General features: G+C 44.7%; 1 protein-coding gene across 4 annotated transcripts in view; it reads right to left on the bottom strand.

Moving 5' to 3' along the window:
* Window positions 1–1,233: 1,233 nt before the first annotated feature.
* Window positions 1,234–15,993, bottom strand: part of TMCO4 (transmembrane and coiled-coil domains 4) — an 83,606-nt gene continuing 68,846 nt past the window's right edge. For 2 of the 4 annotated variants that reach the window (XM_050931328.1, XM_050931329.1), the window contains one exon: window positions 1,234–3,034. In XM_050931328.1, coding sequence (XP_050787285.1) covers window positions 2,669–3,034 — 366 coding nt within the window. In that variant the 3' untranslated portion in view covers window positions 1,234–2,668. The remainder of the gene's footprint in view (window positions 3,035–15,993) is intronic. The other 2 variants (XM_050931330.1, XM_050931333.1) reach the window with 2 other exon arrangements.

Genomic DNA, 15,993 nt, shown 5'->3' with positions numbered 1-15,993 from the left:
AGCAGCACCAGCCTATGCCCCCACTTTCCACCCCCGAAACAGGCTTAGTTTCCTACTAAGCCTGCATTTGGAGCAAGATTTTACCAACTTGTATTATTTTAAACATAAAACTTGATGCTGTAATTAGCATGGGGTGTAAGTCTTTGACAGCCCACTGGACTGAATCCTGCTGCACCAGCCAGCAGCGGAAGGGTAAGTATACCCCAGCCTGCAAAGGCATGGTTGAGCTGCAGCAGCATGCATCTTTTGCAAGCCCCAAGGAGGAATTGCAGCTGAGAGCCAGAATAATCAGACAAGGGATCACGCTGGAGCATGGCCCTTTTGGAGCTCCTGCACAGGGACAGCAACTTAGCTGGAATCCTTGCTCTGACCTCTAACCTGCAGCCAAGATGAAGTACTGCCCCTGTGGCCAAAGAGGGCATGAAGGCCGAGAACCTAAGAGTTAGGACATCCTGAGCTCCTTGGTGACCTCAAAGCTGAGATCACAATGAATGTCCAACACGACCTCAAGACAATCTTTCCAAAGCCAGTGCCTGGGCTCTCTAAGGAGCAGGCTGTCCTCTATAAGCAGGGAGGTGACCTGCTTTCTCTAGGGAACACAGACCTCTCCATCCCAGATGGCTTTCGATGCCTGGGCCTGGTGCAGCCCATGGTGCATGGTTCCCCCTCACCTATGATTTTGGGGAGTGGAGTGAAAGTCCACAAATGGTCTCCTTGAGCAGGTCACAGACACAGCCACTCCTGTACATTTTGGAAACTGCAAATACACATTCCCTTGTTTATGTGGAAAGGAGCTGCATGAGGGCCATGCAATGAAAGTGGAGTATGGTTACTGCCCTTCAGAGCCTAGGCAGAAACTGCACAGTTCAAGCTGGTGATGCCAACTCAATGGTAAAATCACGAGAAACAGACTTTGTTCTTCTCTAGCACCTTTCATCCAGGGAGCGCAAAACATTTGGCAAACTGTCCCAGTCCCCACCGGGGATATGCTCATATGGGGAAACTGAGGCAGGGACTTCACAAAATGTCTTGTGCAACGTCTCAACCAGCCATTAGCAGAGTCACGATGAATGAACCTGGGTTTGCTCCCTCTATTGCCTCCATATGAAAGGCTGGTTAAAAAGATCTGCGATGGACAGACACAGGTGAATCAAGCCCAACTGTACATGTAAAACTCCAAACATACCTGGCCACATTAAAAAAACAAACAAATAAAAACTCCAACAATGCAAAACAAATTAAACCTTTTAATTTCCTAGTGAGAATACCGAACAGGGGGTTCCTGGTCTCCAGGATACTCTCAATGCCCATCAAGTCACCTGGTTCCCTAAGACTCACAAGTTACAGCAGCATTTTCTTATAAAGGTGACAGTTGTTCCCCAGCGAATAAAGGCCAGTGCCTCAGCTGGTGTATATCCATCACTGAACTGAGGGGCACTATGCTGATTTACAGCAGCTAAGCATTTGCCCCGGGTCCTTTCCTCTGCACGCAGGAGAACCCAGCGGCAGTAGCTCGGAAGGTTTTGATCCAGTAACGCTCCTACGCTGTATGCCAGTTTCCATGTGGTCCTGAAAGCAGCAGCTGAAGTGTTCTCTTTGGGGTTCTGTTCCACGTGCAGGGCTCCAGTGTAGGGCGACAGCACCTTGTTAAAGCATCTCTACGCACCATCAGTGACATGGCCAGTACATCAGTATGTCAGTCTCTGTGCCAGTTTGTGCACAAAAGCACTAAGGGGAGAGGAGGAGTGGGGGGCTCACCACTGACACAACAGCCAGCCATGAGCCGCTCCTAGGGCAGAAGCTAGAGGGACAAGGGAGAGAGCCGATGTCATTTCAAACTCCCACTCAGTCATGAATTTTTCATGGGTAGGAGGGGAGGAAACAGAACCAACCCGAGAGGCGCAAGAACGGCTGTGAGATTTCAGCCCCGTCTGTCACAGCAATCAATATTCCCCTCTGGAAAGCAGATTGCTGCTCCCCTGTTAGATCAAAGCAGCCTGGCAGACCATGTGCCTGCAATGGCAGCAGTTGGGCCTTTCCACACCAGCTCTAAGACTAGCTGCTGGCATGTCCCATTATGTAGCATGAAGTGATGGGAAAACAGGAGGGAGCAGTGACCATGGCATCCCACCCCCGTCCGCTGGGCAGCTCGCAGGGTTGTAGTCATGTGAGAGAGGTTTTAATCCTAGCAGAACATCCTCCCACCATAACACACTCAAAAGGATTCCTGATTTGTTTCCTGTCAAGACAGACATCTCTGGGTTATTCGATGGGTCTAGTGCCTCTCTAATGCAACAGCACAGCAGCTAGGAACGTTATTACTTTTGCTAACAACTGGTTTGTCACATCCATTTTCTGGAGGGTCCTATAGATCCACAAGTCCTGAGATTCCCCTGGAATGAATGTTCTGTAGTCACTGCCCCTAGAACTGGCCAATGGCACCAGTGCTGTTTTGAGGGGAGGGGTTTGGTAGATGCCCTTCTGCACTGGAGTGCTGGACAGATCGCGTGCTGTGGCTATGATGCAGCGACCAAGGGAAGAGCCACTAATTCATTCTGAGGCAGGGATTCAGTCCAGACCTTGGTGTACTGCCGGCTTTTTGAGGTCATTTATGTCTGAACAGCCAGCGCAGGGAAGGAAGGTTCCTCCCAGAACATGAGCAGCAGAATCAGGGCAAAGAGTTGGCCAGTAAAGGTTTTTCCAGCCTGGCTGGGTTCTGGTCTCTGCTGGCATCCAAAGAGCCTGGAAATTCAGAAACCTCAGGGTGTGCAAGATCCGAGTTCCTGTCACCAGGCTGCAGTCCTTCGCTGGGTACAGGCTGCCAGGACCAGTGATCATGGCTGATGGATTTATCATCTCCCAAGGTGCTTTCCTCTGCCTGACTCTCACTGCCGGCTGTCGTCTGACTTTTCTCACCCTGGTTGGAGAAAAGGCTGGGATTCCCCTTCTCCTCCAGACGACACTCCTTGGTTTTAATGCCCACAGCCTTCAGGATAGTGTCCATTTGCTTCATGTAGTCCAGGTGGCCATTCACCTGCAAAAAACAACATAGTCCTGTGAGTATGAAAAGTCCCATTAACGCCCAACTAAGCCAGATCAGTAGAGCTCTGCACATGGGGGCCAGCAGCTGCAGGGAGATTCAGCCTCGGCTTTGAAAGACAGGGAGAAATATGTCTGAAAAATTCAGTTCCCCAAGACTAACCACTACCCCAGCCACATGCAGATTCCCATTGGCTGCTCCATTCCTGCACCACTTCCCACTCTTCATCACCTTTGCTCCATGAGCATTACTTATGCTGCGTGTTTAAAGGCTTGGACACCTCTAGCTTTCAAGAAAAAGTCTTGTATGTTGTCAGGCTAAGAGAGGACGTATTCTGTAGTGGTTAGAGTTCGAGGCTGGGAGTCAGGAGGTCTGGGTTCTGTTTCTGGCTCTGCCACTGATTTGCTGTGGGCAAGTCCTCACTTCTCTGTGCCTTTGTTTCTCCACCCGTAAAATGCAGACAATTGTGTCTACATCAGAGGTGTGCAGTGAGAATTAAGATGTACTAAGAGTTTTAAGGTTGTTGAATGGAACCTGCTAGAAGACATTACTGAAACACTGTTCTAGCCTTAAGAACATACTGAGATAAGACTGTGTTTGGAGTATATATCAGGCAGGGCTATCTCTTACATTGTGATCACACGTAATTACAAGACTACTACCTTCTGAGAGGCATATTGGACTCCTCCCTAAATCAGTGCAAGCAAGAGAGAGAAACAGTCAGATTTCCCTCTGTTTAATTATAATAATTATGTTTAAGTATAATCAGTTTAAAAGGAACAAGTGAACATTAAGGATCCTAACCCGCCAGTTTGATGGCAGCCAGCTGCCTTTTCACTCCAAAGTGCAGCGTCTGCTGAGTGAGGCTTTTGAAGTAGTGCAGCTAAGATCCTCAATAGAAAATACTTATCTTTAAATATCCTTTTCTATGTTACTCAGCCAAATGAGTGGAATCATCTGCCAGCAGAAGAGAAACAGACTAGAATTACCAGTGGGTTTCTCCACTGAGATGAAAACGCCATTAGCCTGAGTCATGACTGCTTTCATGGCCCCCAGTTCAGCTGGCAGTAGAGATTTTAGCAGAGACTAAAGGTGTATGATTTTTAATCCTAGGGGTCCTTAGTGTCTGCAGCCAATCCTCTCTCCAACAGTTGGCTCATAATGCATCATGATAGAAGTTCCTTCCTTATCCCAGCTGGTAATCAGCAACACCCTGAAGCATGAACAGCCTTGTTATTTGAATAAATATGTCTAATACTTTTCATTTTTCGAAGATATTTACCCCACTAGAATAATGTCCGACCAGCTAAGTCTATGCAGGGCTGCAGGGGATACAGCCAGTGGGGAATTCCCTTAGGATAGGGAGATCCCCAGCTGCATTCTTAGGACACTTTTAAGTGCTGCAAAGGGGATTTAGTCGGAATCAAAGATCTGGCCCAATTACTGGTAAAGTGAATAGAGTCTCCAGTTACTAAACCAGTCCGGATTATTTCATGTGAAGTCAAAACTCAACCCTAGCCATTTGTATAAAGCAGCCTTTGAGTGGTAACATTTGGATGCACTTAGAACTTGGAGCGAATTGAAGGATTTAATCAGCATATTAATAATTCACTATGCAACTTTAATCAGCCCAGATGGCGCAACAGGCTTGTTATATTTTGAACAGATTAGTACTTTAATTAAAATAACCACCAAAGGCCTAATGGCTTGACTGTTCAGATGTGCACATTGTTCTCAGAAAAAGTATGAATCCTTTATTCATCAGTATGGGGGTTTAGAAGGCAGTGAAATAAAGGACATAAGTTGAGAGGAGGATTAAGTGGAGAGGAATAGGTACTGGATTAACTGGAAAATAAAATGTTTAAAGTCTCCTGTTTGGCTCCATTACCAACCCAAGATGTGCTCCCTTTAAAGACAGCTGTTACATTTCCTCTAGTTGGGCAAGACAGCTCAGTGAGACAACTCTTGAAACCATTCTTACCACTGGGCTGATTCCACATGGTACAGAGCCCAGTGTGCAGGGGCACATGCATTCTTACATTGACTTCAGTGGGCTGAAGGAGAAGAGGTAGTCCCAAGGGACACTGGAGATGACTGCTCAGGAGTCTGCAAAGCCAGATAAATGCAAGTGCTGTACAGAGCTTAATGGTAGACAGGACTTTTTCCCAAAAGTGCACTACATACTGCAGAGCTGAGCAAAGAATTGCCAGCAAAAACTGTCAGCCAAATGGAAGGAGCCAGGGTTTCAGGGAAATTCCTCTGCCATCACGACTGGAAAGTGCAGCTGTTCTAGGTCCTTGACAGCCTGCTGCTGAAATGCAAGCCATCATTCGGAAATCTTGGCGGCTGCACCTCAGCTGCTGCACAAAGAGAGCCTTAAAACCAGGGAAAGAGGGAGAATCGAAAGGGAGCTTTTCAAAAAGCGTTATAAGGCTTTAATGGAAGAGTAGAGAGTGCAAAATGAAAACACCCGTTGGATTATTCTTCGTGGCCAGCTGCAGTAAGAACTATAAAAAGAAATGCAATTAAACAAGTGCTTTTCTAGCCAAAGTTATTACTTTATAGCTTGTGGGTGGAAAATAAAAACCATGGTACGCACTGGTGGCCTTACCCCGCTAAAGTGGGTTTTACAGTTGCTTGCATCACCAGAGTGGCACAACGCTCCTGGACTGTACCACTAATTCTGCCTGAGTAGCACAGAACAAGCGTGCAGAAAGCTGTGAGTGTAGCTACCGACTTCTCCTCTGAACTACAGTATAATTTAAAGGAGTCCTCATCACAGACATTTTGGAAATGTTTTAAAATTCAGATCCATCCAAGAGTGCCAGAAATGTCCCTGTACATTCTCAGCTGTGCCTAATAAATTCAGGCGGAATGATTTCTGCTCAGTGTAATAAGTGCCTGGGGTTATGGTGTCATAAAAATGCAGTTCAATTTGCAGGAGCTTTTAAAATAAAACAAAATGTTGTCCCATGCCTGAAACCAAACCACTAAAGGTCTCTGCCTGGAGACAAGTGATGGGCATTCTGCCCTGGATGCTGTTGACTGGATTAATGACAGCAATTCCAGGGGGAGAGGAGACGGGGATACACAGCTGTGTCTGAAAAGTGATGACAATGGAATCGATTTGCAGTTATCACACAGCCTTCTGTTAGTCATAAGCTGTTGCTGGTCCTATGGCTCTGCTCAACTGACTGGGCTGTTTGAGAAGCTCTGAGAAGGAACAGATAAAGCAGCAGTATATGTATAAGAGAGGATCCTTCCCTTTGAGAACAGGGAAGGGATTATTATAATTTTAAGCATTTTTGGCTATATGACTGCAAAACGTGACTTTCAACTGCGTACAACCTGGAGGCGACACTTGAGAGGGTGTATGGCATGGTGGACAGGGAGTGACCTATAAAGCAGGCGGCTCAGCTCTAATTTTGGCTTTGTCATTAACTCACTATGGGTATGAACCAGATTCCAATACCCTTAGTCAGGCTGTCTCTCATAGATTAGCTATTGCAGCTAGAGACCCCCACCTGCGACGCTGTTGGGCTAGTCACTGTACATTGTAACACAGAGCAAGAGAAAGTCAGTATCTGGAAGAATTTGCAGTCCAAACAGACAAGACAGACAGACGATGAGAGAGGAACCAGAGATGGGAAATGACTCACTCAGCAGACCAGTGTCAGAGCCAAGAACAGAACTGTTGTATTAATTCAGATGGAAGAGATGGGCCCAGAGACTCAAAAGTGTTAACATAACCCAATCACCATCAACATTAAACACTGTTAAACAAAGATTGGGGCTGGGTACCTAGAGACCTCAGCAAACTTAGTACCATGGCAATACGCCATTCAACATCCTGTTAACCTTTCTGTAATGATAGAGAAAAAGAAGGAAAAACAGTGAAATCCTTTAAAATGAAAAGTATCAAGTATGGCTTTCATTTTAACAACATTTTTTGTTTCCTTTCCCTTCAGCTGGAAAGAGTTTTTAGAAGGCCCCCCGCTTCATCTGACCATCTTTTAGATGGTAATAACTGTCCTTTTGGGGAAATGAGAAACGCTAGTTGTGATGGGCTGGAGGTGTTGAAGTCCCACCTTGTTTCCTAAAAGACAAAACCAAACACACAAGAAGGGAAAGATAAGAACAGAAAAAAGATTGAACATGCCACTTCTGCCTCTGGTGTTGACTCTCATTTGCAACCTCACTGCTGGAGAAACGCAAGCATGACACTTGGTCTTCTTAGCCGCTCCAAGACTTGGCTAATGCATACCAGCATTTGGGGTTTAGCTATAACTGGTGGAGATGCTGAGGTCATCTGGGCTCCTTTTCTTGGGGCCAGTCTAGTCAGAACAGCTCTTGGGATTAGGATGACAAAAGGTCCCGTGGTGTCAAAGTAGATCCCGAGGACATGGTGGGAGTGGGAGCCATGATGGTGGAGCTTGCTTCTCCCTGTTCTCCCATCTCCCAACGAGCAGTTGTTGTCGTCAGACAGCATCTTCTGCTCATTTTCCCCTGAAAGCCTTTTCTTTTTGAAACCCCAAAGGGAGTGAAGGGTGGAATAGCCCATCCCCTCATTACTTTATTCACCAATTAGGTCTAAAAGGTTAGTAGTGATTGGATGTCTAATGCAGCGAACGCCAGTGAAAATGAGGTAAGATCTGAAGCTAAAATAGAGAGTAAAAAAATTAAAAATGATTTAGACAAGTTAGATGTCTTCAGGTTAGCAGGGCCTGATGAAATACGTGGTCTGAGGACCAGACAGATGTAACCTAGAAAGTGCAGCTCTGGATTTTAGAGGTTTATTCTGACCCCATTACACCTACTTTACATTGGTGCCATTCCAGTGACTTCAGCAGAGTTACTTCTGAGTCACACTGGTATAAAATCAGAATGAGATCCAAGATTTTTATTCATTTTCTCACTGTTAATGCCACGAACAGCATGGCTAGAGCTGGTCGAAAATTTTGACAAAACTGTTCTCGTCAGAAAGTGGGGTTTTGTAAAGAACGATTCTCCTCCCCTCAAAATTTCCATTTAGCAGTATTAAATGTTGAAAGCGTTACTTTCACTTTCAAAGTGTTAATTTCTCCCTGAGTGTGTTACTTCCAGAGAGTGTACTAAGTTGGGATAGAAAGTAACACTGTTGCTTTTTAAGTGTTTGCACTTCTATAGGTAACACTGTTCATTTTAAGTGTCAAATGCTTTCCCCCGACTTTCTTACTGTCTCCCAACTGGAAAAAGTTGGGAAACATTAGGAATGTGGGGAAAAAACAAAAAAACTTTCCCATATATACAAAACTTCCCAATGGAAAAATTTCCTCCAGATTTTTGCTGTGTGCATTTATGCCAGGAAAATCCCATTTTTTCGGGCCAGCTCTAAGTATGAAATTGTGCCACTGTAGCTTCTTTAACCCACTCCCAGCAGACACACACATCTATCATATCTATCACCAAGAGGCTAGCTCCCTCCATGGCTTGATAAAAATATTGATGGGCAAATCTCAAATGCACGGGAGCTTGGATGGCCTCCAGTGAGTATTACAAGCAGAAAGAATCATCTGAAGAAATGGAATTCTCAGTCAATCGAGCAACCTGCATTCCTACGTTGGGCTGGACCTGGTCTTGATCCTGGGTCATCCCTTGGGAAGAACCATCATCCAACCAATTTGAGAGAGAAACTGATTCAACACGCTTAGACCATGATGGAACACCAACTGAATTCAATGGCAATCTTTCCAATGACTTCAGCGGGCTGTGGATCTAGCCCTTAGATACCATGGTGAGAGACAGAAAGGTAGACGGATTAGTGCTTCTCACAGAAATGGTAATAAGGAGGGATATGAAGTGACTTTCCAACTGTCAAGAGTCAGCAGACGGACCCAATGGAAAAGTTACCAGGTCTTGTGTCTTGAGACCAGAGGAACAGGCCACTAAATTGAAATTGTCAGGCCATACTCTGAAGACATTCAGGCCAGAGAAGAAGGAGCAAACTGCCTGGTCACCTTCTGGCTAAAGAGGAGGAGGAGGCCCCACCAAGAAGGCCAACTACTAGATAAGAAATGGGGAGAGGAAGAACAGAAGGAGAGGATGGGGGCCATCTGAGGCTTCTCCCAGCTGATAGTTAGGTGGAGGAGGGGGTGGGGGGGGAGTTGGGTTTTTCCTGCTCCAAGTAACACCTGGTTAAAGAGAATGTGGTAAAGTGGGTCCCTGCTCACTCAGAGCTTCTTAAAACGGAGCCCAAAGCTTTCCATGCCCCCGGTAAGGCTTAGACCGACTGATCCAGACTAGCTGACTTCGATGGGAGATGCACCCCGGACATCCTCAGGTGCAGATCAAGCCCCAACAGGCTATTGAAGAGAGTGCATGAGGTGCAGCCGTTTGCTCTGCTGATCAGTGTACTCTGAAAACACTCAGACTAAAAAGATTCCTTGGCCTCACTGCTAATTGCATGGAGAGATAAAGGGCAGAGCAGCTGAGCCAGGCAACGTTCCCCCGGCTCCAGCTGATGAGGCATCGGGAGTATTCAGTGAGGATTACAAAGAAGCAATAAGCACATGGCCCTGGCAATGAACTCATGGGCACACTCTGCTGTTTACAAGAGCCCAAGACATCTGGATGGCTGAGAATTTCATTTCTTTGATTTTCTTGACACTTGTAATATCCAGGGAGCAGCTTTATCATGCGGTAAAACCCCCACAAACTAAAATGACAGTCCAAGGCTGCCTTGCTTTCGTAGGGTCAGTACGGCGCTATCTTGCAGGAACCACAATAACAGGGTTTGCTTTTTTCTTAAACAAACCATCTACAATATTTTTAAAATGTATTTCTGTGAGAGACAGTTAGGGGTAATAAAGGGAATGGCTGCTTCTGGAGCACAGAAAATAATCATATCTTACCTTTCTAAAGCACCGTTCTTCCAAAAGGGCCGTCAAATGCTCTACTTGCATAGACAATGCTAATGAAATGCACGCACCGCTGAGGCAGAGCGCCTGGCTGGGGGAGCAGTAAGCACCTTCATTTATTGTGAATTCATGGATTTATTTTCAATTATTTTCCTTTTCAGACTGTGTCACTGAATCTATTATTCATGACAAGAGTCAAATTAACAACTCTGGAGTCTGAAGTAAGTATCAGCTGAGCTGCCAGAGGTTTGCTGCTGAGGGAAGGAAATGCAAAGCCCCCCATCATATTCTCCTCCTAAAATCCCCAAAGGGTTGTCGTCACCTCAGTTTCAGTGCAGCTCTGCTCTTCCAGCAGAAGGCAGCGAGGGCTGAGTGTAGGACACTTGAGCAATGACAGCCTTTCCGGTACCAAAACGCAGAGCATTAATCTCTGCACAGTGGGAAGATTACTCTGGTCACAAAGCGACATTTGTCTGTAAACCTGATCCTGCAGGGTGTTGAGTACTTCCCACAAGATAGGAACAGAGGACATACAGCTTGCCCCAGAAAAGGCTCAGTACCCTGTACTTTGACCCTCACATTAACAGACCTAGAAGTGAAACAGCAAGGGCAATGTAGCCTAGGAGTGAGAGGTATAGAGATGCGCAGGGTCCCACTCATGGAAAAGAGGAGTTCCAACAGGTCAGGATCGAGGTGCACTGGCAGAGTTGTATAGAACATATTATGGAGTTTCTGGCAGTGACTCCTTAGTTAAAGCTGAGTTCAATTAAAGCAGAGTTAAAATCCTTTTGTTAGGCATGAAAGCAAATGTGGATCGCAACCTAGATTACATCACTTACTGTTAGGACACAAAGTGATTTCTGGAAATGTTGAAAGTGAATCTCTTCAGTAGTTCAGCAGCTGGAGTGAATTTTAGATGGCCATTTAAAAAAATGTAGATCTAGTATCTAAATTTTTTCAGAGCCCTCTCACTTAAAAATGACTAGTTTTAACAGTTCAGACATACAGGAGAAGAGAATTTTTTCAAAAGCTCATGTACAGGGAAATTATAGGGTTAAAGTTGACGTTATTAACATTATCCCTTGCTATTGTTTCTCTCTCTGACACAAAAGCTGATAGAGTGAAAATCAGTGGGTCAAATTAATCTGTAGTGTGACTCATCTGAAGTCAATGGAGCTACAAAGATAGAACTGCTGGGCAGAAGTTATTTTCTTTTCTGAATTGTGCTCTCCCAAGGATGCATTTCTTATGAATTAAATAAACCACTCAATCCACATTTTTTTCTCATTTCAAAGCAGGTTAAATTGTAGATAAAAGTGGCCCTTTAATTACCGTGACATTTCTGGAGTAGGTGGAGATGGAGGGGCACATAATCATGAGCAGTCATCGTTCTGACCCAAGCCTTACTGAGAAAGTCATTCTTACGTAAGAGATGCTAACTGATGGATATTGTCCCCAGATGCAGCTCAGGTCAATTTCACATAGATGAAATCTGAAGCACTTCTCCATAGAAACAGATAGCAAGGGCAACGAGCAACCCTGCCCCCATGCCTCAGAGGTTTGTACATCTCATCTCAGTGTCCTCTATGGCTGGTAATTAGGGGTTGATTTGCAGGAGGGCTGAGGCCAGCCCATGCTTTTTGGCAAGTGTATGCATATGTTTAGATAGTCCTCTTGTTGTATTAGCCCTTCGCCATGACACCTGCTGTGAGAAAACTCTACATGACAGAAAAATGTTTCCCTAGCTCTCATTTCATAGCCAAGACTGTTCTCTCCAATTAGTGTCTGGACTTTTATGCTTGAGAAATTAATGGTGGATGTGATTATTCAGATTTGCACCTGGAGTTCATTCTGTGGCACACAGTGCCCCCACAGAAGACAGACTGGACATTTAAAAATGTGGCTGCTGTTGCCGCAAAACAATATTCACATAGCGAAATTATTTGTCCCAACTTCCTGCTAATTCTTTCATGCAAGTTGTGGGCCTCAGTTTCTTGCACTCACACCAGTTGTCTATGGTTGTAACTCAACTGACTTAACATTTAAATTAGTGTAAGTGAGAGGCTGATCCAGCTTTAATTCCAGCCACTCACTGGACATGGAACAGCGAAAACCACAGGGAGAACTCGCTTTAAACTGCTTGACGGCTGCAGTGGGAATGGTGAGGGAAGGACTTGGGTAACATTTGTGGCTGAATGTTTGTGCTCAAGAAAGAGAAAAAGAGTGATCTACATGCTGCCCTTCATTCTGAGATCTTCCCAGACCCTAACTGGAGAGAACAATCTTGGCTCTGAAATGAGAGATAGCGAAGCATTTTTCTCTCATGTAGAGTTTTCTCACAGCAGGCATCATGGCAAAGGGCTAATACAACAGGAGCCTATCTAAACGTATGCATACACTTATCTACTTATAGTGGCTGCTGTAAATGGGTGCAACTCCCCTGAAATCAAGAGCATCATACCTGCTTACATCACATCTGAGCTTGGCTCAGCAATAGATTCTCTGAATGCATGATTCAATTGTGCTCATTTTCAGACCTAAAAATTAACAGCATGAAACACCTTAGTTTGCTTTGATTCAGTTTTTTCAACACCAGACCAAATTCTCTCATTCCAGGAGGAGTCAAATCTTAAAAGCAAGTTGAGTGCTAATCAAATGCTACAATGATTCACTCAGATGACTTGTCACTGGCTGTTCGGAAATGTCACATCACTTTGACAGCATGGGACTGCCAAATGCCAGACATAGATCTGAATGTGTTAATTATCAGTTTCTAACCAGAGCATCTGAGACATCCCAAAAGGGACCTTCTTACCTGGTTAGAATCTGGAACTTCCATTCCTTGGGAAATTCTGACATTTCGGGGGGTGGAGGGGAGGGCGGAGGTGGGGGAAACGACATTTGACTTCTGAATTGAAACAAGAAGCCAGACATTTCTCATAAATTAATATTAAAAAAAAATGTAACTGACAGCATTGTCTTGCTACACGTCACTTCAACTTTTACATTAAATGAAAATATCAAATATAACATTGTATACATAGTATTAAATATAAATATATCAACACTCATATTTTAATAGACTGTAAAAGTTGAAACTAAATGAATCAAAATGATGTTGAAATGAAACGTTTCAACTTTTCCCATCCAAAGTGTCAAAATGAACATTCTGATTTCAACAAAACTGCATTTTTGGATGGCAAATTGTTCTGCTGAAAAATGTTGAGCTCTACTTCTAATCGGGGCGGCTCCAGACCCCAGCATGCGAAGCACGTGCTTGGGGCGGCATGCCGCAGGGGGCGCTCTGCCGGTCGCGCGGCAGGCGGCTCCGGTGAACCTCCCGCAGGCATGCCTGCGGAGGGTCCGCTGGTCCCGCGGCTCCGGTGGAGCTGCCACAGGAGTCCCTGCAGAGGGTCGGCTGGTCCCGTGTGGCTTCAGTGGAGCTGCGGGACCAGTGGACCCTCCGCAGGCATGCCTGTGGGAGGTCCACCAGAGCCGCAGGACTGGCGACCGGCAGAGTGCCTCCCGCAGCATGCCGCCCTGCTTGGGGCGGCGAAATGTCTAGAGCCGCCCCTGCTTCTAATCTTACGTATATTGTATCTAAATTGGCAATATAATGGACAGGAGAAAAGAGACAGAATATGACAAAGAAAAAATTAGAGGGATTAAGAGTGGGATGAAAGAAGACAGAGAAGAGAAGATACACTGATAAACCACCAGAGGTGAGTGGGCCAGAGCTCATACATAGGAATGGCAGAACTGGATTTTTTTAATATAATTTTGACAGATAACATCAATGTTTATTTTTAAGCATATTTTTAAATTTTTACTGATTTAAATTTTCACAGCTGTGGAAAATTATGGACGGCTGCCAGTCAGTGGGCTGTTGTAGCTGTGTCATATCCAGAATATTAGGGAGACCAGGTGAGTGAGGTAATAATTTTATTGGATCAACTTCTATTGGTGAGAGAGACCAGCTTTCAAGCAAGATAGAATTCTTCAGGTCTAAGAAGAGCTTTGTATAGCTTGAAAGCTTGTCCATTAAAATTGGTCCATTAAAAAATATTATCTCAGTTGGGGGGAGTGGAGGGAGGTGTGTCAGACAATAATTACTGAATAACAGCAAATGCTGATATTCAAAAAGTTAAAGCTTTATCACCCTTAAAATATATTCTTAAATCAAACTCTCAGATGTACTCAGGCAGCATTTTTCTTACTTTGCCTACTTGCACATTTGGATTACTACTGATGAGATTTTTTTGTTTGTGTAGTGAAACCGACTTTTATCCACCTTTACTGTTAAAAATCTAAACCTTTCAAGTCTACTCATATGTTCTGAAAGCTATGGGGAGGGACAAAGAAAAAAGGAAGGAACTCCATGCATAAAAATTAATCAGAGGGCTCCAGGAAGTCTGTTGAGAGGGAAGATGTTTTCCCTGATGCCCTTCCTGCTGTCAGTTAGTGCACTCCATGTACCAGGCAATCAGGCTGAAGCGAAGTGCTGCTTGTACAGATTTTTCAAGTATATGTAGAGCTTGTCAAGGGTTTTTCCCCACTTTGAACTTTAGCGTCCAAAAAGTGGGGACCTGCATGGTCACTTTTAAGCTTAATTACTAGCTTAAATTTGGTACGCTGCCACCAGCCAAAATATAGTGTTGGCACACTTCCTGTTCCCCCAAAACCTTCCCTGGGGAACCCAAGACCCAAACCCCTTGGGTCTTAAAACAAGGAGAAATAAACCATCCTCCTTCCTTTCCCCCCCAGACTTTCCCCTCCCTGGGTTGCCTTGGGAAGCTACACAGATCCAAACTCCTTGGATCTTAAAACAAAGAGGAATTAACCATTCCCTTCCTTTTCCCCCCACCAATCCCTGGTGAGTTTAGACTCAATCTCTTGGATTCCAAAACAAGGAAAATCAATCAGGTTCTTAAAAAGAAAGCTTTTAATTAAGAAAGAAAAGGTAAAATTATCTCCGTAAAATCAGTATGGAAAATGCTTACAGGGTACTCAGATTCATATAGCCTAAAGGGACTCCCCCCCCTCCCCATCCTGAGATTCAAAGTTCCAGGAAACAGAGGTAAAAATCCTTCCAGCAAAAGACACATTTACAAGTTTAGAAAACAAACATAAGACTAATCCGCCTTGCCTGGCTATACTTACAATTTTGAAACATGAAAGACTGTTTCAGAAAGATTGGGGATACCTGGGGTGTACGTCTGGTCCCTCTTAGCCCCAAGAGCGAACAACGAACAAAAAAAAACAGCACAAACAAAGACTTCCCTCCACCAAGATTTGAAAGTATCTTGTCCCCCCATTGGTCCTCTGGTCAGGTGTCAGCCAGGTTCACTGAGCTTCTTAACCCTTTACAGGTAAAAGAGACATTAACCCTTAACCATATGTTTATGACAGAGCTGTTGCTGGCTTTTTGGGCTGAGACTCTTAGCTGGTACCAGGAGCTGAATCATGCTTTTTTCTTTAGCCCTTAAGTTGGTATCACAGCTACACCCAGGTCATATTAGGTGCCATTTGTTTCTAGGATTGCTATAACCAAATACTTGTCTCTGAATGCCAATCCAAATCCGTGATCTTTAAATTAGATGGTGCAAAAAGTGTTTAAAAAACTCAGCGAAGAACTATACATGATACTGGAGCTTGCCCCATGGGGTTGCTGATGGAAGAACCCCTGAGTGTGAGATGGGAGGGTCGGATTGGAGTATCTGGCCAGTTTTCTGGGAAATAATTTAGGAGAGCAGAGCTCACTGGCATCAAAGACTAGTGTGAGCCACAAGTGACCACAAGCGTCAGGTCTTTGCTAAATCTATTGGGTTGATTTGGGTCTGTGACAAAGCTTCTAAATGGATCCCCTCTGTTCAAAAGAGACAGTAAGAGAGAGATTTTAAAAGAATTAAACCTCTACTGAGCCAGATTTTCAAACTGCTCAGTACCCACCAGTTCCCTCTGAGATAGCGATAGAGACTCTTAGGCCACCTTTGCCAAAGAGCTGAGCACACAGTCTTTGGCAAATCTTGCTCTTATTTAGGTGGCTGGATGGGAGCT

Source organism: Gopherus flavomarginatus, chromosome 21 (assembly GCF_025201925.1).
Source record: "Gopherus flavomarginatus isolate rGopFla2 chromosome 21, rGopFla2.mat.asm, whole genome shotgun sequence".
NCBI lineage: Eukaryota > Metazoa > Chordata > Testudines > Testudinidae > Gopherus > Gopherus flavomarginatus.
This window is presented reverse-complemented; position numbering and strand designations above follow the sequence as displayed.